This window comes from Trachurus japonicus, chromosome 22, assembly GCF_045865225.1.
Source record: "Trachurus japonicus isolate A0001 chromosome 22, Traja_1.0".
Taxonomy (NCBI): domain Eukaryota; kingdom Metazoa; phylum Chordata; class Actinopteri; order Carangiformes; family Carangidae; genus Trachurus; species Trachurus japonicus.
The window spans coordinates 21,958,054-21,975,992 of record NC_140928.1 but is presented as its reverse complement, the minus strand read 5'-3'; the positions used below and the strand labels follow the sequence as shown (position 1 = coordinate 21,975,992).

Sequence of the window (17,939 nt, the reverse complement as noted above, 5' to 3'; positions counted from 1 at the left end):
TATGCTCTGATTTCAGTTTTCAGTTATATTTTTATTTTAGCAATAAAATATTCCTACAACATGTGAGCACCTAGACCTTTTTCAGCCTCATCACACTATAACGAGTTTTCAACATGTCTCTTTCTCCCTAACTCCATCTTACCTTTTACCTCTTTTAAGATATATCAGGAACTTTTTTTTGTGATTTCCCTCTCTGTTTCTGTCTTTGCCTCTTCCTCTCCTTAATTGCCTTTTACTGTTGTAACCTTTGTTCCTGTCTCAACACTTCCACTCTCATGCTTTCTCTCTCCATTTAGCTAATGAAGCATCATGGCCGACCATCAGTAAGAGCGTGTCAGACTGGAGGACCAACAGTCCAGAACAGGTACTTTTTCTACAGCAGGTTCTGTGAAAATGACCATTACAAGACTTTTTCAGAAGTTATGTAATGAAGATAAGTGAGTCGGGACATTAAAATATTCTTCATTTTGATAAAGATCCCACTGAGGCCATTAAGGATCCTCCTTAACTTTCACTTTGAAGACCAGTGCAGTTAAATGGCTGTGTGAACTCTTCAACCCAAGAAACATCTTGGGTGGAGGGGGGGACTTTCCAAAAAAGTCATGCCAATTTTAAGTGGAAAATTAGATTATACAATCAAACTTCAAGAAAATCATATTTAAATGATGTCTCTCTTTTCATTACTGTGTCTCTCTCTCCCCCCAGCGTCCCTCTGGTTATGGTACCTACCCCAGTGCCACCCACCAGGCAGCGGGGCATCACTGTGTCACCAGCTCCCTGCCCCGTTCTGCCCCCGGTACTCTGGGCTGGCCTCGCTCTTCCGCCGCTAACGCCACATCTTCCTCCTCCTCCTCATCGTCTTCCTCACAGCAGATACAGCAGCGGATCTCTGTCCCTCCTAATTCAAGCCAAGGTCATCTAAGGACAAGAGTTGTTCTTTACTTGATGAGTCTCATGGTTGTCTGACCTGCTATAATTTATATATAATTTATATTTATTTAATTCATAAGCTTCCCTTTGAGTCCAAGATAGCCTTTCTATCTGAAAAGCCCCACTTGCTGTGGCCAACGGTCTTCTCTATCTATCTGTTCACTTTGGGGAGACCAGAAATAGAATGGTTTCTGATCATGTCAGTTAACATGTAGTTTTTCACAATAGGTGTTGCATTGTTTGGACACAGCCTGTGGCTTTCCAGTAGCTAGTAGAAAGGCTATCTTGGACTCAAATGGAAGCTTATGAATTAAAGAAATGTTCTATACATGTTAGACATAGATATTCTCCATAAAGTGCTGAAAAATAATAATTTTCATGAGAATTTGTCAGGCGAACAGTACTTTTCTTTGTCTTTTTTGGGATGTTGAGGGTGATATCTTAAAATCGAGTTGCAACAAACCCCAGAATTTATTTTCATGCCTCCCCCTATGTGTCAAAATACTCTCTGCCAAATTTATAGTTGTATGACTATTTATGTCGTTGTAGTACCTAAATATTTGCATTTACATAATTTTGCCAGCAAAACTACCCAAGAAGAGGGTTTTTGGCCCCCTGTAGCTTTCCAGCAGCTAGTTGACCAGGTTGTCTACCCAGGTTTTAATCCTTGAAGTTCCTAGATATCATTTCTGGTGTCAAACCTTTTACAACTCTCCATGTCTGTTTTTTTGCTTTGCCCCCTGGGTATTAGATTATTTATTGAAACATAAGAAAACAAAAGGTCTTGATTCCATAGAAATTGAATGATGAACCTTAAAGTCATTTCTTTTTGTCATACTAATTTATTATTTTCCGTTCCTGTGGTTAGGCTCCACCACCTCTGCCCAGCCCTCTCCACTCTCCCCGCAAACAGAGCGAACTGATCCCCCTCCGGCAGTGGCTGTACGTCCCTATGTCCCAGACCATCCCTCAAGGCCCCAGTCACCCAGGAAGGGCCCCGCCACTATGAACAGCAGTTCCATCTACAGTATGTACCTCCAGCAGCCTCAAGCCAAAAACTATGGATCTCTCAGCAACAGAACCACTGTCAAAGCAGGTAATTAAACAGCAAATTATACTGGAGATTAGTTGTTATTATTATTCAAACCAAAGATATTGTATATATTGTTGTCTCTGTGTCTTCAAATTAATACCTGTGTCTGTCTCTTTCCCTTTGTCCTTTGTCCTTTGTCGTAGTCTACGGCAAACCCATCCTCCCCACCTCCTCCACCTCTCCATCCCCTGTTCCTTTCCTCCAGGGAGGAGGAATAAGAGCAGGAGGAGATGATATAACAGATAAAGAAGGAGGAAAAGGAGGAGGAGAAAGCAGCGATGGGCAAATCATCCCTCCACCGAGCGTAGATAACATCCCTCGCCCCCTAAGTCCCACAAAGCTCACCCCAGTCGGTAGGTACCAGACAATAAATCAGAGTCGGCCAGTGTGCTGCCATAAATCTGCCAGTTTTGGCTCCAGTGATGTTATCGATTCTCACAGCTACATTATTATGCGTCATTTGCAAAGTTGACTTGTGATAATTTCCTCAAAAAGAAATACTATGGCAAATAAGTGATCGCTTTGGATTTGAGGGAGAAATAGCAATTAATAACTGAAGCATACATATATAGACAATACAAGAGATAATGTCTAGTTGTAAACATTACAGGATCCCTCCTACCTGTGTCCACAGCCCACTCTCAGCTGCGTTACCAGAGTGATGCTGACCTGGAGGTTCTCCGCCGACGCCTCAGCAATGCTCCACGACCACTGAAGAAACGGAGCTCAATCACTGAACCTGAGGGCCCACAGGGGCCAAATATCCAAAAACTACTGTACCAGAGGTCAGCAGTATACTGTGCACCACCATAGAGACAACTGAATCTAACACTACAGTTGAAACTGATGAATCTTATTACTCTTGTACAGGTTTAACACACTGGCTGGAGGTATGGAAGGAGTCTCGGGTAAGACACAACCTCATTTTGGATCAGTTGGTTTATAGCATGTATTTGAAGAGTATCTTAAAGGCACCACTCTTAGAAATAAGGGTTCTTCTAGAAGGGCCGGGGTTCTACCTGAGGGTACCTTGAGGGTGTTGTTATGATGCTATGTGAATCCCTTTGAGACAAACTGTTTGTAAAAATGGGCTATACAAATAAAAATTGCATTGCCTACCTGGGACCATTTGCTTCTGAAAAACCCTTTACTGAAGAAAGGGTTTTTCAAGGGTTCTTGGTAACACTAATGGTTCCAGTAAGAACCATGCTGATCCAGAGAACCGTTATAAAAGGTTCTACCAGGAGCCAAAAAGGGTTCTCCTATGAGGACAAGCCGAAGAACCTTATATGGTTCTAATTAGCACTTTTATTTCTAAGAGTGTACTGAATTATATGATGTTTAATGGCCTGTCTTACTCTTCCAGGCAACACCTTCTACCAGCCCGACTGTCTTTTGGGTGACATGGACAGCATCCACTCGGCTAATGGAAATGTTGAAGCTGGTGACAAGCACATCAGTGTGGCAGCTGTAGAGGGTGAAGTTCAGAACCTGAACTCGGACTCCCAGCGCTTGTCCCCTCCATCTATTGCTGTTGAAACATCCAAAGAGACGACGGCAACGGTAGAAACTGTCAATAATGTGTCTCCGCCGGCCAAATCCAGTCTATCCCCTGCACCTGATAAGCCAGAGGACCAGAACAATAACAACCAGAGAGGATCCAGTCCTGCCCGCAGCTCTGTAGGCCACTCCTCTCCATCCCCACCTGCACCTCCTTCACAGCCTAAGGTAGCTATAAATATTATTTTACCTGATATCAGTTAAACACAACACAGAACTGGGGCTTTCCTTATGCATAACTCCCTTTTCTAATGCCTATGACCAGTGCATATAACACTTCACTTCTCACATGTTTCTCAGTTCTGGAATCCTAAACAAAAAAGTTGTTATTTACAAACGTCAATGTGCCAGATTACACAGTAAGCACTTCAGCAGGTCCTGTTGTGCATCGTCAACACTTTCTCTTTCCCCCTGTGTGCTGCAGGCGAAGCGAACCAACCTGAAGAAGCCGTCATCAGAGCGGACAGGCCACGGTCTCCGAGTCAAGTTTAATCCTCTAGCTCTGCTGCTGGATGCATCGTTAGAGGGAGAGTTTGATCTGGTGCAGAGAATTATCTATGAGGTAAAATACTATGTTTTAAGTTAACTGTTAACAGGTTTTATATTTAAAAGCCTAAAACAAATATAATTCTAAACCCATCCTGTTCTCTTCAAGGAGATTAGGACTGCATACCCAGAAAAAAAAAATCCCAGACATAGAAAGAAAGGCTCAAGCAATCTCTAGAAGAGGGATAGTCTTTAAAATGGAGTAAAATGAGCCATTATAAGGAGTAATAAAAAAATGAATCATCTTCAGAGAAGTGGAGAAAAGTACTGGACCGAGTACAGCGCCTTGAGGAACACCATAGTTTACAGCATGGAAAATGTGGCAAGAGTGCTACATTCTTCGTTGTTTTTTAGATGATAAATGAATAAATAATAGTTTGATTGAAGAAAATTAAAAAATTGGGGTTGCAATTGGAGATACACTACTACTGATTTTCAGTGTTGTGGTGCGGTTTAAATCTGATGGAAGGGATTTTTTTATTGTATCTTCTGTTTAACTGATAAAAATGCACCTAATGTTTCCAATTTCCACCTCTAAAATTCTGTGATTTTATTTAGTTTTTGGCATTTGTGTTGAAAGGACAAAATCCATTATGCAATAGAGGAATAGTTTTACATGCCAACAAATACTGTGCACCCACACACAAATCGCCTCAACAGATTTGCCACTAACTGGAAAAGTGTAAATCCTTCAATGCCTTCGGGATAATACAAATTTAGTATGATATCTTTGATCCTCAGCAATACTATCATGGGATAGCTGGTCTTAGTTGTGTGCAGATTTATCGTTGAGGACACAATCACATTGTATCAGTGTATTAATGCAGCACAGAGCTCCTGTGAACAAAGCCTTACATCTTGCAATGCAAATCCTGAGCTACTCCTGACATCTTTCACATGGAGGCTGGACAGAAGCGCTCACTGACTCTTCAAACTGGTAGACTCTAGCTGCTACTCAAATAAGCATTCAGATGCTTCACATCCAGAACAAGCTCAGTTTTGAAGGTATCACACCCTGAGGCACTTTGACGCAACAACTCAACAATTTCCAAGCTGTTCAAACGATGTTGCACTATCCTGAGTTCTGCAGTGAATTCAGGCATTTAGCACTTGAACAGCATACTCGCCAAGGTTTTCTTAAAGGCCTCATGCTGTGCACTTTTCTCTGGGTTTATTTACCTGCTGATATTCCTAACAAGATGTATCATTGGTTTTGAGCAGGGGTTCTCAACTAGTCTCACTCTGGGATCCACATTTTCCCATGGTCATTAAGTCGCGACCCACTTTTATAGAATTCAAACCAAGAATTTTTTTTAAAGCCTTTAAAAACTCATTTTGCTCTTTATTGAGCAAAGTGCATTTCAAGGCACATGAATGAAACTGAGGAGGACCATGACAACTGCATGTACGGTGAGTAAGTGAATAAAAAAATATCAAACTGCACAAAATGGAGACCAACAAAACGATATATTTGACTTCTAATGCATCTCTGCATTCAGAGCATATTCACAAAAGTGAATAAATATCAAATTGCACAAAATAAAACCCACAAAACAAGGTATTTTCACTGCATTCAGGCCACATTAATAAGAAACTGATATGCATTCAGAGCAAATGGAGCAAATAATAAGAAACTGAGGAGGACCATTACAACTGCATGTGTTCACGTGACGCGTGCCTTTCAAAATAAGTTATTTTTCAAAATAAAAGACATGTCCCACATCAGATGTGCATTAAATATTATTTACTTTTTTGACCAGCTGTCCACGACCCATCCAGAATGGGTCCGTGACCCACTTTTGGGTCCCGACCCACCAGCTGAGAACCACTGGTTTTGAGTACCTGTGATCTGCTTAATGTCGTTTATATTGCCCCTTTCTGTTGCCTCTTCCTGGAGCTCTAGCAGGCACAGGTCATTTGGCCAATCAGAAGAGAGAATGAGAACCTCTCCTCTGATTGGCTAAATGTTTTTGAGTGGCGTGTGGTTGGGCCAATCACAGGCAAGTAACTGAAACCTAAGCTGCATTCATAAAAATTGAAAAAAAAAAAAAAACAACTGGTCGCGGTGGGCGGAGTCACCTTGTGTGTGACATCACACAAAGGCGGAAGTGCTATCCGCTCGTCTTAAAGCGACAGTTCCTACAAATGGGTGGTGTGCGTTTCTCCGTTTATGACCAGTTTGATGCATGGGGCAGTATATATATATATACGTGGCCCAGAGACCTCCTCAAGCACCAAAAAATAACCAAAATCACATTTTTCATGCCATGGGGCCAATAAGGCTGGTACCAACTCTGATTTTTCCAGCATTTTTTTCATTAAAGCTGCATATAGCTATTAATGTGTGCCAACGTTCAGTATCAGAATTTGACTGAATTTTTGTGTCTTTTCTCTCATCTGTCTCTAAGGTGGAAAATCCCAGTATGCCTAATGACGAAGGCATAACTCCTCTTCATAATGCTGTCTGCGCTGGACACCACCATATAGTCAAGTTTCTGCTGGACTTCGGAGTGAACGTAAATGCAGCTGACAGTGACGGATGGTCAGTACTGTTGAGTAATGTAATAAGTCAGACTAACAACAGAGCAGTGGAGTCGCTGCATGACTGGAGGGAGCCGGGGTAATGAACACACTCTGTGACAGTGACGCTGGAGCTCAGCTCGGAGGCAACAATGACAGAGATAATTGCATTTCTAAATTCATTCTTGGCTCAGCTGCCTTAGCAGTATTAAGGGAAGAGATTACCAAGTCTAATGAGGCTCCATATTCAGGAGTTTCTTGATTTAATTACTGATGCAGTCAGCTGAATTCATGTTTAGTTAATGTCAGCCTGTATCATGATGACATAATTGTGCCTATTAGATATAAGTTACAAGTGCATTACTGGAACATCTGTCCTTTTCCTTATCAGAGTTTAAAGTTGTATTTTTTCTGTTGTCTCTCCCAGGACTCCTCTGCACTGTGCTGCTTCGTGTAACAGCGTCCACCTCTGTAAGATGCTGGTGGAGTCCGGGGCAGCCATTTTTGCTACAACAATTAGCGACGTTGAAACAGCAGCAGACAAATGTGAAGAAATGGAGGAGGGCTACACACAGTGTTCTCAGTTTCTCTATGGTATGTATATGCAACAGATGGAATCAAAGAAATGTAAACTCAACATTTTCTCAAGCCCACAGGGGGCAAAAACTTTTAAAGCTGGGGGAGAAGGTTCATTTTCCTTTTGGGACTTGTGGAAAACACATTTGAAACAGTGTTACAATGTAGATAATCAGAGGACTATTCAATGAATGTTCTCTGAAAGTGACAAAAGCCTAATCTTATTCTTATCTTATCTCTCTCAGGTGTACAGGAAAAGTTGGGTGTGATGAACAAAGGCTTGGTGTACGCCCTGTGGAACTACTCGGCCCAGCAGGCTGATGAGCTCTCCTTCAGCGAGGGCGACGCCCTCACTGTTCTCCGTCGACGTGACGAGACTGAGACCGAGTGGTGGTGGGCACGACTGAATGACAGGGAGGGATATGTACCAAGGAACCTGCTGGGGGTGAGAGAACAAACATCCCAACACACACCCCACCTCACTGTAAACGTGTGCAAGCATAGAAAAACGTAGTGTGAAGTGTGAAAAAGTGTTTAAGCTGTTAAAACCTTTCAATCTCTTTAAATTCCATGTATTTCTATTGTAACAGCACAGACCCCAAACCATGTGGAACAATTCAAAGCTTAACAGACCTTCTGTGTAGTTATGGCTACTTAACTATGATTAGCCAATCGCTGTTGGTGGAGCAATTTAACATATGGTCAACTCCCTACAGCTCCAGGTAATGCTGACAAGTGTTAGGTCCCATCAAAACACACAACAAGGCCTTTCAAGCCATTCAATGTATAATTCCAGTCTTTTAATGGGCTCCAGAATGTATTTAGTAAAAAAAAAAGGTTCACCTCACTTTTTCAGAAAGAGAAGCTGACTGGATGTTATTGTAGCCAAAACATCATAAAGGCTCCTGGCCGGGTTCTAAGTGTATTTGATGAACAGAAATAAGCTGGAGCCAGTAATGAGTGAACAGATTTAGTTTGTCATCTTGATTTGGTATTTTCACATCTGGACGATTATTATTTTAGAGTATATTTCCTTAATCCGAAATGCAGAGAGAATGTTTACTGGATAAGTCAATGTTATTCTATTATTGATGTGTCAGTCTTATTTATGATAGGACACATTTTCTGCTTTTGTGCGTCATGTATGTAGCACTAGCAGTAAAGCTCTTTCATAAAACTGTCCATCACATTAGCACTTTACAATGCCAACCATGCGGCTGCCACCACACTATTCCCACAGCGCCTCAGTGAAACAATCACTGAATCTTGGGTCTGTACATTTACATTCATACATGGAAGGTTTCAATCAACACTCAACAGGAAGTGTAGTTAATTCCCAGCCCCGTTCATTCAGTGAATTAAGTGATGTATCAGGAGAAACAGATTTATTCTTACGAGCTGCCTTCATGATGTCCAGCCACCTTGAGAACAATGTAAACATGATGTACTGACCCCGCCCTCTGTCCCCCCCCACCACCTCTCTCTCCAGCTGTATCCAAGGATCAAACCCAGACAACGCTCACTGGCATGAAGCCCAGACTGGGAGCCACGTGCACGCTCGCAGAGGGCACATGCACACACAGAAGAAGAAGCACGAGGGCAGAAAGAAGGAGGTAGCCAGGAGGCTGAGAGAACACTTTAGTTTTGGTTTGTTTTGGATGTAACGCTGGAACCACAGAGCCATGTTACAGTAGAATCATAATATGTTTTCGCTGAGTTGCTGCAGAGTTTAGGGGAAATTGCCTGAATCTTTTTTTTTTTAGCAACAGAAGCTTGACAACTTTACTAGAGTTCAGCCGCATGACGGACGCTGAATAGAAAAAAAAATCACCAAAAATTCCTTATCTTTTGGATGCAGCTTCAAGATCCACTTAAGTTCACTTAGCTGAAAACACGAGACCATGAGCTTGGAATTATAAGGCTTCATCTGACATGATCCAAATAATCTTGATCTTTGAATGTCACTTTATTTTTGTATGCTGTTTATTGGAAAAAAAAAAAAAACACGCGGTTGAACTTTCATAAAACCAAGCTCATCAACTGCGTAGTGAAAAAATGTCCTTTTTCTCAGAGGCACTGACTGAACAGAGCGTGTTGTCTGAGAATACTTTCACACTAAGCGGTGCGAAGACAAAATGCAGTAAAATAACAGGTTTGATCAGGTGAAAGTATGTGTGGAATGTGAGATGTGAAAATCAGGCAGGTGAAAGGGAAGTGAGAGGGGAGAGCAGGTGAATATGTGTTGAAGGAAGTCGAGTTTTATCAGTACTGTTGATGGATAGGTTAGAAGCAATGCTAGTCAGAATAGATGTTTAAAAAAATGCAGCCATGAGACAAAGTCCAGCAAACATTTCATGCATGGTAGCTGAGAGCCAGATAAACCCACACACCACCAGATGTTCACAATAGAATATAATGGCATGGTTAAAAAAAAAAAAAAAAAAGAAGGTTTGAACTGATATCAGAAGAATATTTTGGTTCTGATTCCACAAACCTGATGTAACAAGCATCTGTGAACCATTACAGATGTCTCAACCTTTTAGTATTTTGCATTTATCTTGACTCACTGCTGGTGCATGCTGTCATATCAACATCTGTTCACCTGCAAAATGGTTGCTGCTGGTAAAACTGGAGAAGGGAAGGAAAACTGAATGTGTATTGGATGTGTTTGTGAAGTGCAGTTGTAAAACCAAAGTATGTAAAAAAAAAAAAAAAAGGAAGGAAAAAGAAGAAGAAATGAATGCATAAAGGTGAGGAACGAGGATGTGGATATGAAGAGACAACACATTTCTTTGTATAAGATTTCCAGACAAAAAATTCTTCATCCTGGTGCAGTGCTGCTACCAGGCTCTGAAACTCACCCTCAGATGAAGCAGTGTTTTCCATCCCCAACAGCTCAGTGTTTAAAGATTTGACATTAATCGGTCCAGTGGTGATTCATCACATAAAAGCTCCAGTGTTTGTTTGGACAACTCTGAACAGTGTCTTAAAATCGAGTCAAAGATTTTAAACTGCAAACTGTCTCATCCAGGCACGTTTATAGAAACCAGAGTCCAGAGGGCTGAAAAATGCAAATATATACAGTACACATATACATACGTTTTATTCCTGGGCTAACTGGCTTGGTGTTCAAATGGAGCTAAATTAGCTCAGAGGTAATGAAGAACCTGAAGCGTGAAAAAACTTGACTTTTTCTCAAGTGTCATCTCTCATTTTATTTTATTTTATTTTTTTCGTATTTACATATTTCAGTAGTTGCATTAAATGTATTATTACTCTGACCTATTTTGTTTTATTTAAAGCAAAACATTGTTTTTGTATTATTACTATTAATATTATTGTCATTACTAGGACTGCTCATGTTTCTTTCTGTCAGTTCTAGTGCCACTCACTGCTGCCACCTAGTGTACAGGAAAGTTTTGACACAAAATGAAAATAAAGCGTCATTTCCTTTAATACATGCTGTGTAAAATATGAAGCAATAAACTGAGTGATGTTTGATGTGAGAATGGCACATTGTTCCGAGGAGTGTGTACCATTACTTTGTGTATATGCAACCTATAACTATACAGCCAATGTATAATAATAATAAATAAATCATAATCCCTACAGAGAATCAAAGCTATGACTGTGACTTAATTACTCAGGGTTCATGCATGTGGTGACTTTGGAAAGAGCAAAAAGGGAGTATCCCAGAAAAGTATTGTATGTATACAATAACACTGTAAAAACAATGTAGCTATTTATCAAAGAAAAATCTCTTTCCTTCACTCTGTCACTCAATCATTACACACACTCAAGCCTTGGCAATAAACTGTGGACTTTAGAAGGGAATAAGTCCATTCAAGTCTCTGCACTGACTGCAGGCTCCTGGCACAGGTGAGGGCATTTTCATTCAAATTCACAAAAAGGGTGTAGGCTACAGTTTGTGTAGAAATGTGCATTCCATTATGTGGAAATGGATACAAAATTCAACAATTTGTCATGTAACCATATTTCACAACTAATAAGGGGAAAACAGCCAACATGGTGTACACAGGGTTTCTGCTCTTTTTGTCTCTTTTATTTTGATATTTGATGGAGTGGAAACAGAAACTTCACATTGACAAGTGACAACTTTTGTAGGTAGGTAGGCCTACTGAAGGCTTGTTTTGTTTTATCACAATATTATTAACATGAATATTATTGTTAATAGCCTAGCAGTAGTAGTAGTATCGTGGCTGCAGTCAGGTCAAAGGTGAATATTATGGGCAGCAGTCAGTGGACCCCCCACACCCCTCTTTTCCTCCCGTCCACCGGAAGCCGGAAGTAGTGGTGTTTGTTTTCCCGCGGACAGCTAACTTACGACATTGTAGCCTGTGAGTCGAGATGTAGCATTATAGCATAATAACGGATACTTCATAAATGTGCAAAAAGCTCCCAGCTCCATCTGACGGCCAGACAAAACATTTTTTTCTCCAAACGTAAGTCATTTTGTTCGTGTGGTGACGTAGGCTACGGTGCTGTGCGTCATTCCAGTGGTTCCAGAAGCTTACGTCACGTCTGTGTGCTCTCTGCATCACGTTACTCTGGTTCTTGTAGTAAATCCTCTGTAGCCTAGTAGCCTACAGAGGTTAACAACACCATACATATACTGTAAATGAAGAAAACATCCATATATCGTTGAACTATCCTCTAACTTTAAACACCTGTTTAAGATTTGGTTGTACACAGTCTTATGTTACTTCAACTGCTTGCCCATGTTCAAAGTTAAAATTACAGTGAAACATGGTTTATCTTAATCATTTTAATTAAATTGTAACTTTTTTTTTGTATTTAACGTCAGAAACTTGAATCTTGTGAATGTCAGTGAGCATCAGTTGATTTAAATATGTTGTTATAGGCTACTGGTTACATCAGGATCTACAACTGTGTGTCAGATGATGGATTTGAAGTAATCCTCCGGAAAAATATTTCCATTCTGTTACATAATCATGGGCACATCACTCTGTATTACTCAGCCCCCAGCAGCACTTGAAGGCAGCTTTTGCCATGTATTGCGCAACATAGGGTAATGGACCATTTGACACCAATTTCTGACAAATAAAGCTTTTGAACCAGTAACCTTTTTGTGTTAAAAAATGAAAAATGAAATACACAGTGACATTAACTTGTCTAACACCTTGCTTGCCATTCAGTGACATTAGCTGCACCATGGCAGAGCATTTCCATGTGAACACACCACTGCTGGACAGTGTCAGCATGTCCAAACGGGTGGGAACCACCGTCTATCTAAAGATGGAGAATTCACAGCCCTCTGGCTCCTTCAAGATCCGCGGCATTGGACACCTCTGCCAACAGGTAGGAACCCTGACACTTGTGCCATGGGGATCCATCATGTCAGACGATGACTGTATGTGTGAATTAGAAGCCAATATTGACAATTTTACACAATTTTTCCCATTTTATTGCTCTGGTCTGCAGCTTGCCGGACAGTCCAAGGGAATTGTCTGTTCTTCAGGTGACTCTGCCGTAATATAGCATGCCAATTAGCATAGCAATAAGATGAATAGGTGATTTAATGACATGGTATGGCTTTTTCTAGGTGGTAATGCAGGTATGGCTGCAGCCTATGCAGCCAGAAAAATGGGCGTACCAGCCACCATCATTGTCCCCTCATCTTCTCCTCAGACGGTCATTCAGAAACTTCAGGATCAGGGCGCTGCAGTCAAGATTATAGGGAAGGTACAGTATAATGATATGATGTTAAGTATGGGCAAGTCGCACAGGTGCCAGGTCAGATTCATGTTTTTCATTTTGAAATATTTTTTTTCCTAGGTTTGGGATGACGCCAACACCGAAGCTCTCAGACTGGCAGAAACTGAAGGACTCACCTACGTCCCTCCATTTGACCACCCACTGCTATGGTAGAAACATTAACCACAATTTCACAGTTTAAAACTGAGCCCTCCATTACATCCTAAACTCTACATGACATCCTTAAAGGGATAGTTCAATATTTTGGCAAATTGGCCCATTGCCAATGGTTCGTTACCTTTAATTGTCGGTGCAAAGCTATTTTTAGAACGGCGGAGTGGGGCGGCAGGTTGCTCAGAGCTACGCTACGGAGGCTCATGGGATTTCTTGGTTTCACTCATCAAACTCATCCAAAAACTCCAAAACACTCTGGTGGACAAGTGACCTGCACATTCACCACGCTATGAGATAATAATTGAACGTTATGAAACGGAGCCGTTTTCAAGGTAAATGCAGAGTCTACTTGCTGAAAAACTGTCCCTGAAGGCAACACGTATCAGCGGTTTTGCATGAATTTACCTCTAAAACAACTCTGTCTCGTAACGTTCCATTATTATCTCATAGCGTGATGAATGTGCAGGTCACAACTTGTCCACGAAAGTGTTCTGGAGTTTTTGGATTGTATATTTGATAAGTTTGATGAGGGAAACCAAGAAATCCCATTAGCCTCCGTAGCGTAGCTCTGAGCAGCCTGCCGCCCCACTCCGCCGTTCTAAAAATAGCTTGCAACGACAAATGAAGGTAACGAACCTACTGCTATGACTATAGCAATTATGGCAATGGGCCAATTTGCCAAAATGTTGAACAATCCCTTTAACTTACACCAGGGAGGGCCACGCCGGCATGATCTCAGAGGTGGCAGCCTCTCTGGGTTCCAGTGTGAAGCCTGGAGCTGTGGTGTTGTCTGTGGGTGGAGGAGGGCTCCTGTGTGGAGTCATCCAAGGCCTGAAGGATGTGGGCTGGACCGATGTACCCGTTGTCGCTATGGAGACAGTGGGGGCCGACTGTTTTAACGCTGCGGTTAAGGCAGGCAAGGTGGTCACTTTGGATGACATCACCAGGTTAGAAGTTTTAAAAGAGTTTAAATGTTGTGTGCAGCGGAGGGATCACATACACACAGTTAAACTTCACCCTCCTCTGTGGCTCTGTCTGTCCTCTCCTCCCACAGTGAGGCGAAATGTCTCGGAGCAAAGACTGTTTGCAAGCGGGCCTTTGAGTACAGCCAGTGCAGTGAGCTGACCATCATCTCTGAGCTAGTGACCGACCAGCAGGCTCTGCACGCAGTCGAAACCTTCCTCGGTTAGTGTGTGTGTGTGGTTGTGTGTTTTCAAATGTCCCTAATGATTTGTGAACATCTTATTTGAAAGGAAGTTAAGTAAACACTGCTATATATCCTCACCACTCCCATAAGCCTTTATGATGAACCTGGCTTTGTGTCAGCTTTGCTTTTGTTTGACTTCCACTCTGTGTGTGTTGGTAATAGATGAGGAGCGTGTGTTGGTGGAGATGGCATGTGGAGCAGCACTTGCAGCCGTCTACAGTGGACTGATACGTAGATTACAGGATGAAGGTAACGACAAGAGTCTTTGTCTTGCTGATCATTCACATATACATTGGCATGCAAAAGTTTGGGGCACCCCTGGTCAAAATTTCTGTGAATGTGAACAGTTAGAAAGTGGAACATGAAATGATCCCTAAAAAGCATAAAGTTACAGATGACACTTTTACCTTTTTAAACAATACATATTGTATATATTTCATTTTATTTTCATCTTTAACATTTTCAAAATGACAGGAAAGGAAAAGGGTCTGTAGCAAAGGTTTGGGCACCATGCATATAGTTAGTACCTAGTCCCCCCCCCCTTTGGAAACTGTCACAGTGTGTAAATAGTAAATAGCTTGTCTGATACCTTGGTCAAAGTTATCTGAGAGCTCAAGTCTCCTGGGTTTCCCATTCCTTTGCAAGGTGCTGCTTTCCCCTTTTCTCTCTTATATTGTAGGAAACAAATATAATACACTGGTATTGCTTATTGCAAAGATGTTGAACTAACTAACAAAATATTGCTCTACCGTTTGTCACTACAGCTGTGCCTCACAAAGAGTGTTTCCACTGGCTGTTAATAGTCTTTTTTTTCTCCTGGTTCTTATTTCTATGCAAACACATTTTCAGATATCAGCCATGTGACTCAAGAACATTTAGCAATAGTTATGTTCTTTGTGGAACAAGTTTGCAGCTTTGATGAACACATGGTACTGGGGAACTCAGGAAACAGTATATTGTAGGCTCATCTTTGTTTCTTCTCAGGTCGCCTGCCCACTCTCCTGGGCCCACTGGTGGTGATCGTGTGCGGTGGCAGCAGCGTGGACATGCAGCAGCTGACCAACCTCAAAAACAAACTTTGCTGACCTAAGCTGCTGGCAAGTGTGTGTATGTACATAGCTAGCAAAATAGGTATGTCTAAAAATAAGAGTTATAATAATGATCAAATTGTGTTTCTAAGTTCCAAAACAAATTAAAATAACACACACTAAATTAATTTTTGCCATTATGAAATACAGGATTTATAGTTACATGTGAATATGTTGTAACCATGCAATGTGGTTTTAACATTATGATTCAGTTGCAAGGTTTCCCCACTTGGTGGTGTAGTAGTTCACTTTTCAGAAACAACACTGACTGTCAACAGAGTCTGGGTGACATAAGAGAAAGCTTACAGTATATTGTTGATATGATTTAATTATCGATTAATTCTAAGTTAGCAGTACTGCAGTATTAACACAATCTGAGACGTAACACAATTATCTCATACATTACAAATTAATTGAAAGACATTACAAATATTTGTGTCTGACTCTGTCTTTCCTTGGTGTTTTTGTAGAAACAATTGCAGCCCTGGGTTATTTTCTCAAGGCAGAAAACAACAGACCTCTACTCTTCTTTGACTGTCATTTTCACCACCTATTCAGTGTAGTGGGTCAAATTGTGTTATGTGTAGAAAGCCATTACTATGGAAACAGCTCCTGACAGCTCAGCCTGCATCTGTGGAGAGAGTTTGAGTTTAACGACCTGTTGATGGGCTCTGCCTTGGTAGCTCTCAGAGTGCAGGCATAAAATAGACCCACTCACTCTTTGCACACTTCACTTTATGATATTTTCCGTTTTAAATGGATTTTTTTTTGTTTTTTTTTACAAAACACCTACACTTGTCAAGCCATTATGTAAAAACTTTTTACATTTCTTTAAATTTATTATAATAAAAAAAGCACATTAAATATCCAGTTTACAAAAAAATATATGAGTCTCTACAAGCTCTGATTGTCTTAATTTGCGAAATGTATGGCAGATTCTTTGAAGCACCATCAGATTGGAGGGGGAGTATAGGATCAGAAGGCTCTCTGGGAATCTTCAGGTCTCTCCACAGATGTCCTGTATGTCTGAAGTTTGGGCTTTGGCCCTTGGTCTTGTCACTGTACTTTGAGTCATTGTTGTGGTGAAATTTAACTGTTGCCCCAATAGTCTCAGGTCATACTGTAATGTATGTAGTCTGGAGCTGATTTCTTCAAGGACATGTCTGTGTCTGCTGTACTCATCCAGCCCTCAGTTCTGACCAGTTCCCTTGTCCTTGTTGCCACAAACACACATAAAGGTTCATTCAGGCACTTAGCCTCATGTTTGGCCAGGTGGATCGAGGTGTGAATATTTTTCCAAATTGGAGATTTCTTCAGGTAACTCTATAGCCTGATGCATCAGCCGCTTATTTCATTACATTTCATAAAGCGTCTGAACACGAGCCATAGGGATTCGTTTGCTTCCGGGAGGCGGTTGCTTACATTTGCTTCAACTAATCGCTGCTGCTTGGTGGTCACGTGTGCTATACACCGGTTAAGCTCATAGGTTAATCTTGAGCGCTTGAGTTCAACGTCATCGCCTTCACTTACCCGTCTGTTCGCTGATTGGTCCGTCCGCTCTGGCGGACGGAGCAAACCGAAACGCATTGCTAGTGTCCTGACTACATGGTTGAGGCAAATGAAATTTGCCGGAACCAGTAGGCGGCGCTAGCCTGGCTAGTAACTCTAACCTTGTGGAGGTAAACCACTGAGGGCTTTGTGATGATGTAGTGCAGCCTTTTTCTATGTTAACAGCAGGTGTTTGGTTCAGGTGGCATACCTTGTAATTAACATATTTGGTACAACATTGATTTGATCATACTTGTTGTTTTTAGTAATTTGTTAATTATCACTCCACACATTACAGGACATCAGTTCAGGCAAGTTTGCAGTACAGTACTTTAACTAGAAACAGCTGAAAATGAACAAAATTCAAATTTCTCCAACTGGAATATCTGAAGGGGCCCAGGAGGTCCAACGCAGAAGGTTTGGTTGAAATCAGGCCAGTGATTTTGGAGAAAATGATCAAAAACCACACAAGCAATTTTCAAAATTTTTAATCCCCGGCGGTCTCAACATTTTTTTTTTTAACAGAATTCAAATTTCTCCAAACTCGAATATATCATCTGGGGGGCCCAGGGGAGTCCGGATTGGTGGAAATCGGGCCAGTGGTTTTGGAGAAAATGACCAAAAAAAACCACAGGTGATTTTCAAAACTTCTAACCCCCGGGGCAACATTATCATTGGTCCAATATCATCATGGCTGCATTATAAACGGTAAATAGACTGCGATAGACTGGCGACCTCTCCAGGGTGTACCCCGCCTCTCGCCCCAAGTCAGCTGAGATATGTAGCTCCAGCTCACCTGGGCCCCTAGTGCAGCATAAGCGATATAGAAAAAAAAGACTGAACAAAAACATCTAAATGACTAAATAACAGACGGCAAAACGTTGATGCTCACATGATAATTGTATTACCATAACATCATACAAAGGAGTTACAAACAAATATTCACACACACAGTTTTTAT

General features: G+C 41.3%; 2 protein-coding genes across 12 annotated transcripts in view; both read left to right on the top strand.

Moving 5' to 3' along the window:
- The window catches only part of LOC146964023 (apoptosis-stimulating of p53 protein 1-like), a 55,101-nt gene extending 45,139 nt beyond the window's left edge, over window positions 1-9,962 (top strand). For all 10 annotated transcript variants that reach the window (XM_085768258.1, XM_085768256.1, XM_085768253.1 and 7 more), the window contains 12 exons: window positions 297-364; window positions 706-913; window positions 1,799-2,026; window positions 2,167-2,376; window positions 2,658-2,808; window positions 2,894-2,931; window positions 3,390-3,751; window positions 4,008-4,145; window positions 6,538-6,671; window positions 7,077-7,243; window positions 7,471-7,670; window positions 8,715-9,962. In XM_085768258.1, the coding sequence (XP_085624384.1) occupies window positions 297-364; window positions 706-913; window positions 1,799-2,026; window positions 2,167-2,376; window positions 2,658-2,808; window positions 2,894-2,931; window positions 3,390-3,751; window positions 4,008-4,145; window positions 6,538-6,671; window positions 7,077-7,243; window positions 7,471-7,670; window positions 8,715-8,756 (1,946 nt within the window). In that variant the 3' untranslated portion in view covers window positions 8,757-9,962. The remainder of the gene's footprint in view (window positions 1-296; window positions 365-705; window positions 914-1,798; window positions 2,027-2,166; window positions 2,377-2,657; window positions 2,809-2,893; window positions 2,932-3,389; window positions 3,752-4,007; window positions 4,146-6,537; window positions 6,672-7,076; window positions 7,244-7,470; window positions 7,671-8,714) is intronic.
- A 1,058-nt stretch (window positions 9,963-11,020) lies between these two features.
- sdsl (serine dehydratase-like) lies at window positions 11,021-15,945 on the top strand. 2 transcript variants are annotated; one of them, XM_085767632.1, is made up of 9 exons: window positions 11,021-11,085; window positions 12,387-12,565; window positions 12,689-12,725; window positions 12,810-12,949; window positions 13,043-13,131; window positions 13,849-14,082; window positions 14,190-14,320; window positions 14,505-14,591; window positions 15,327-15,945. In XM_085767632.1, the coding sequence occupies exons 2-9, from the start codon at window positions 12,419-12,421 to the stop codon at window positions 15,425-15,427; spliced, it is 966 nt and encodes a 321-aa protein (XP_085623758.1). In that variant the 5' UTR covers window positions 11,021-11,085; window positions 12,387-12,418; the 3' UTR covers window positions 15,428-15,945. The 2 variants fall into 2 exon arrangements, with proteins under 2 accessions (XP_085623758.1, XP_085623757.1); XM_085767631.1 differs by lacking the exon at window positions 11,021-11,085 and adding an exon at window positions 11,521-11,688 and having other exon boundaries at window positions 12,403-12,565.
- The last annotated feature ends 1,994 nt before the right edge of the window (window positions 15,946-17,939 follow it).

What these genes read in the sequence shown, in the direction of transcription:
- sdsl (XM_085767631.1), top strand. Translation starts at nt 11,630, where the DNA reads ATGTGCAAAAAGCTCCCAGCTCCATCTGACGGCCAGACAAAACATTTT. An exon ending in TTGGACACCTCTGCCAACAG is followed by an intron (nt 12,566 to 12,688) that starts GTAGGAACCCTG and finishes TCTGGTCTGCAG; the next exon opens with CTTGCCGGACAGTCCAAGGG. An exon ending in ACGTAGATTACAGGATGAAG is followed by an intron (nt 14,592 to 15,326) that starts GTAACGACAAGA and finishes GTTTCTTCTCAG; the next exon opens with GTCGCCTGCCCACTCTCCTG.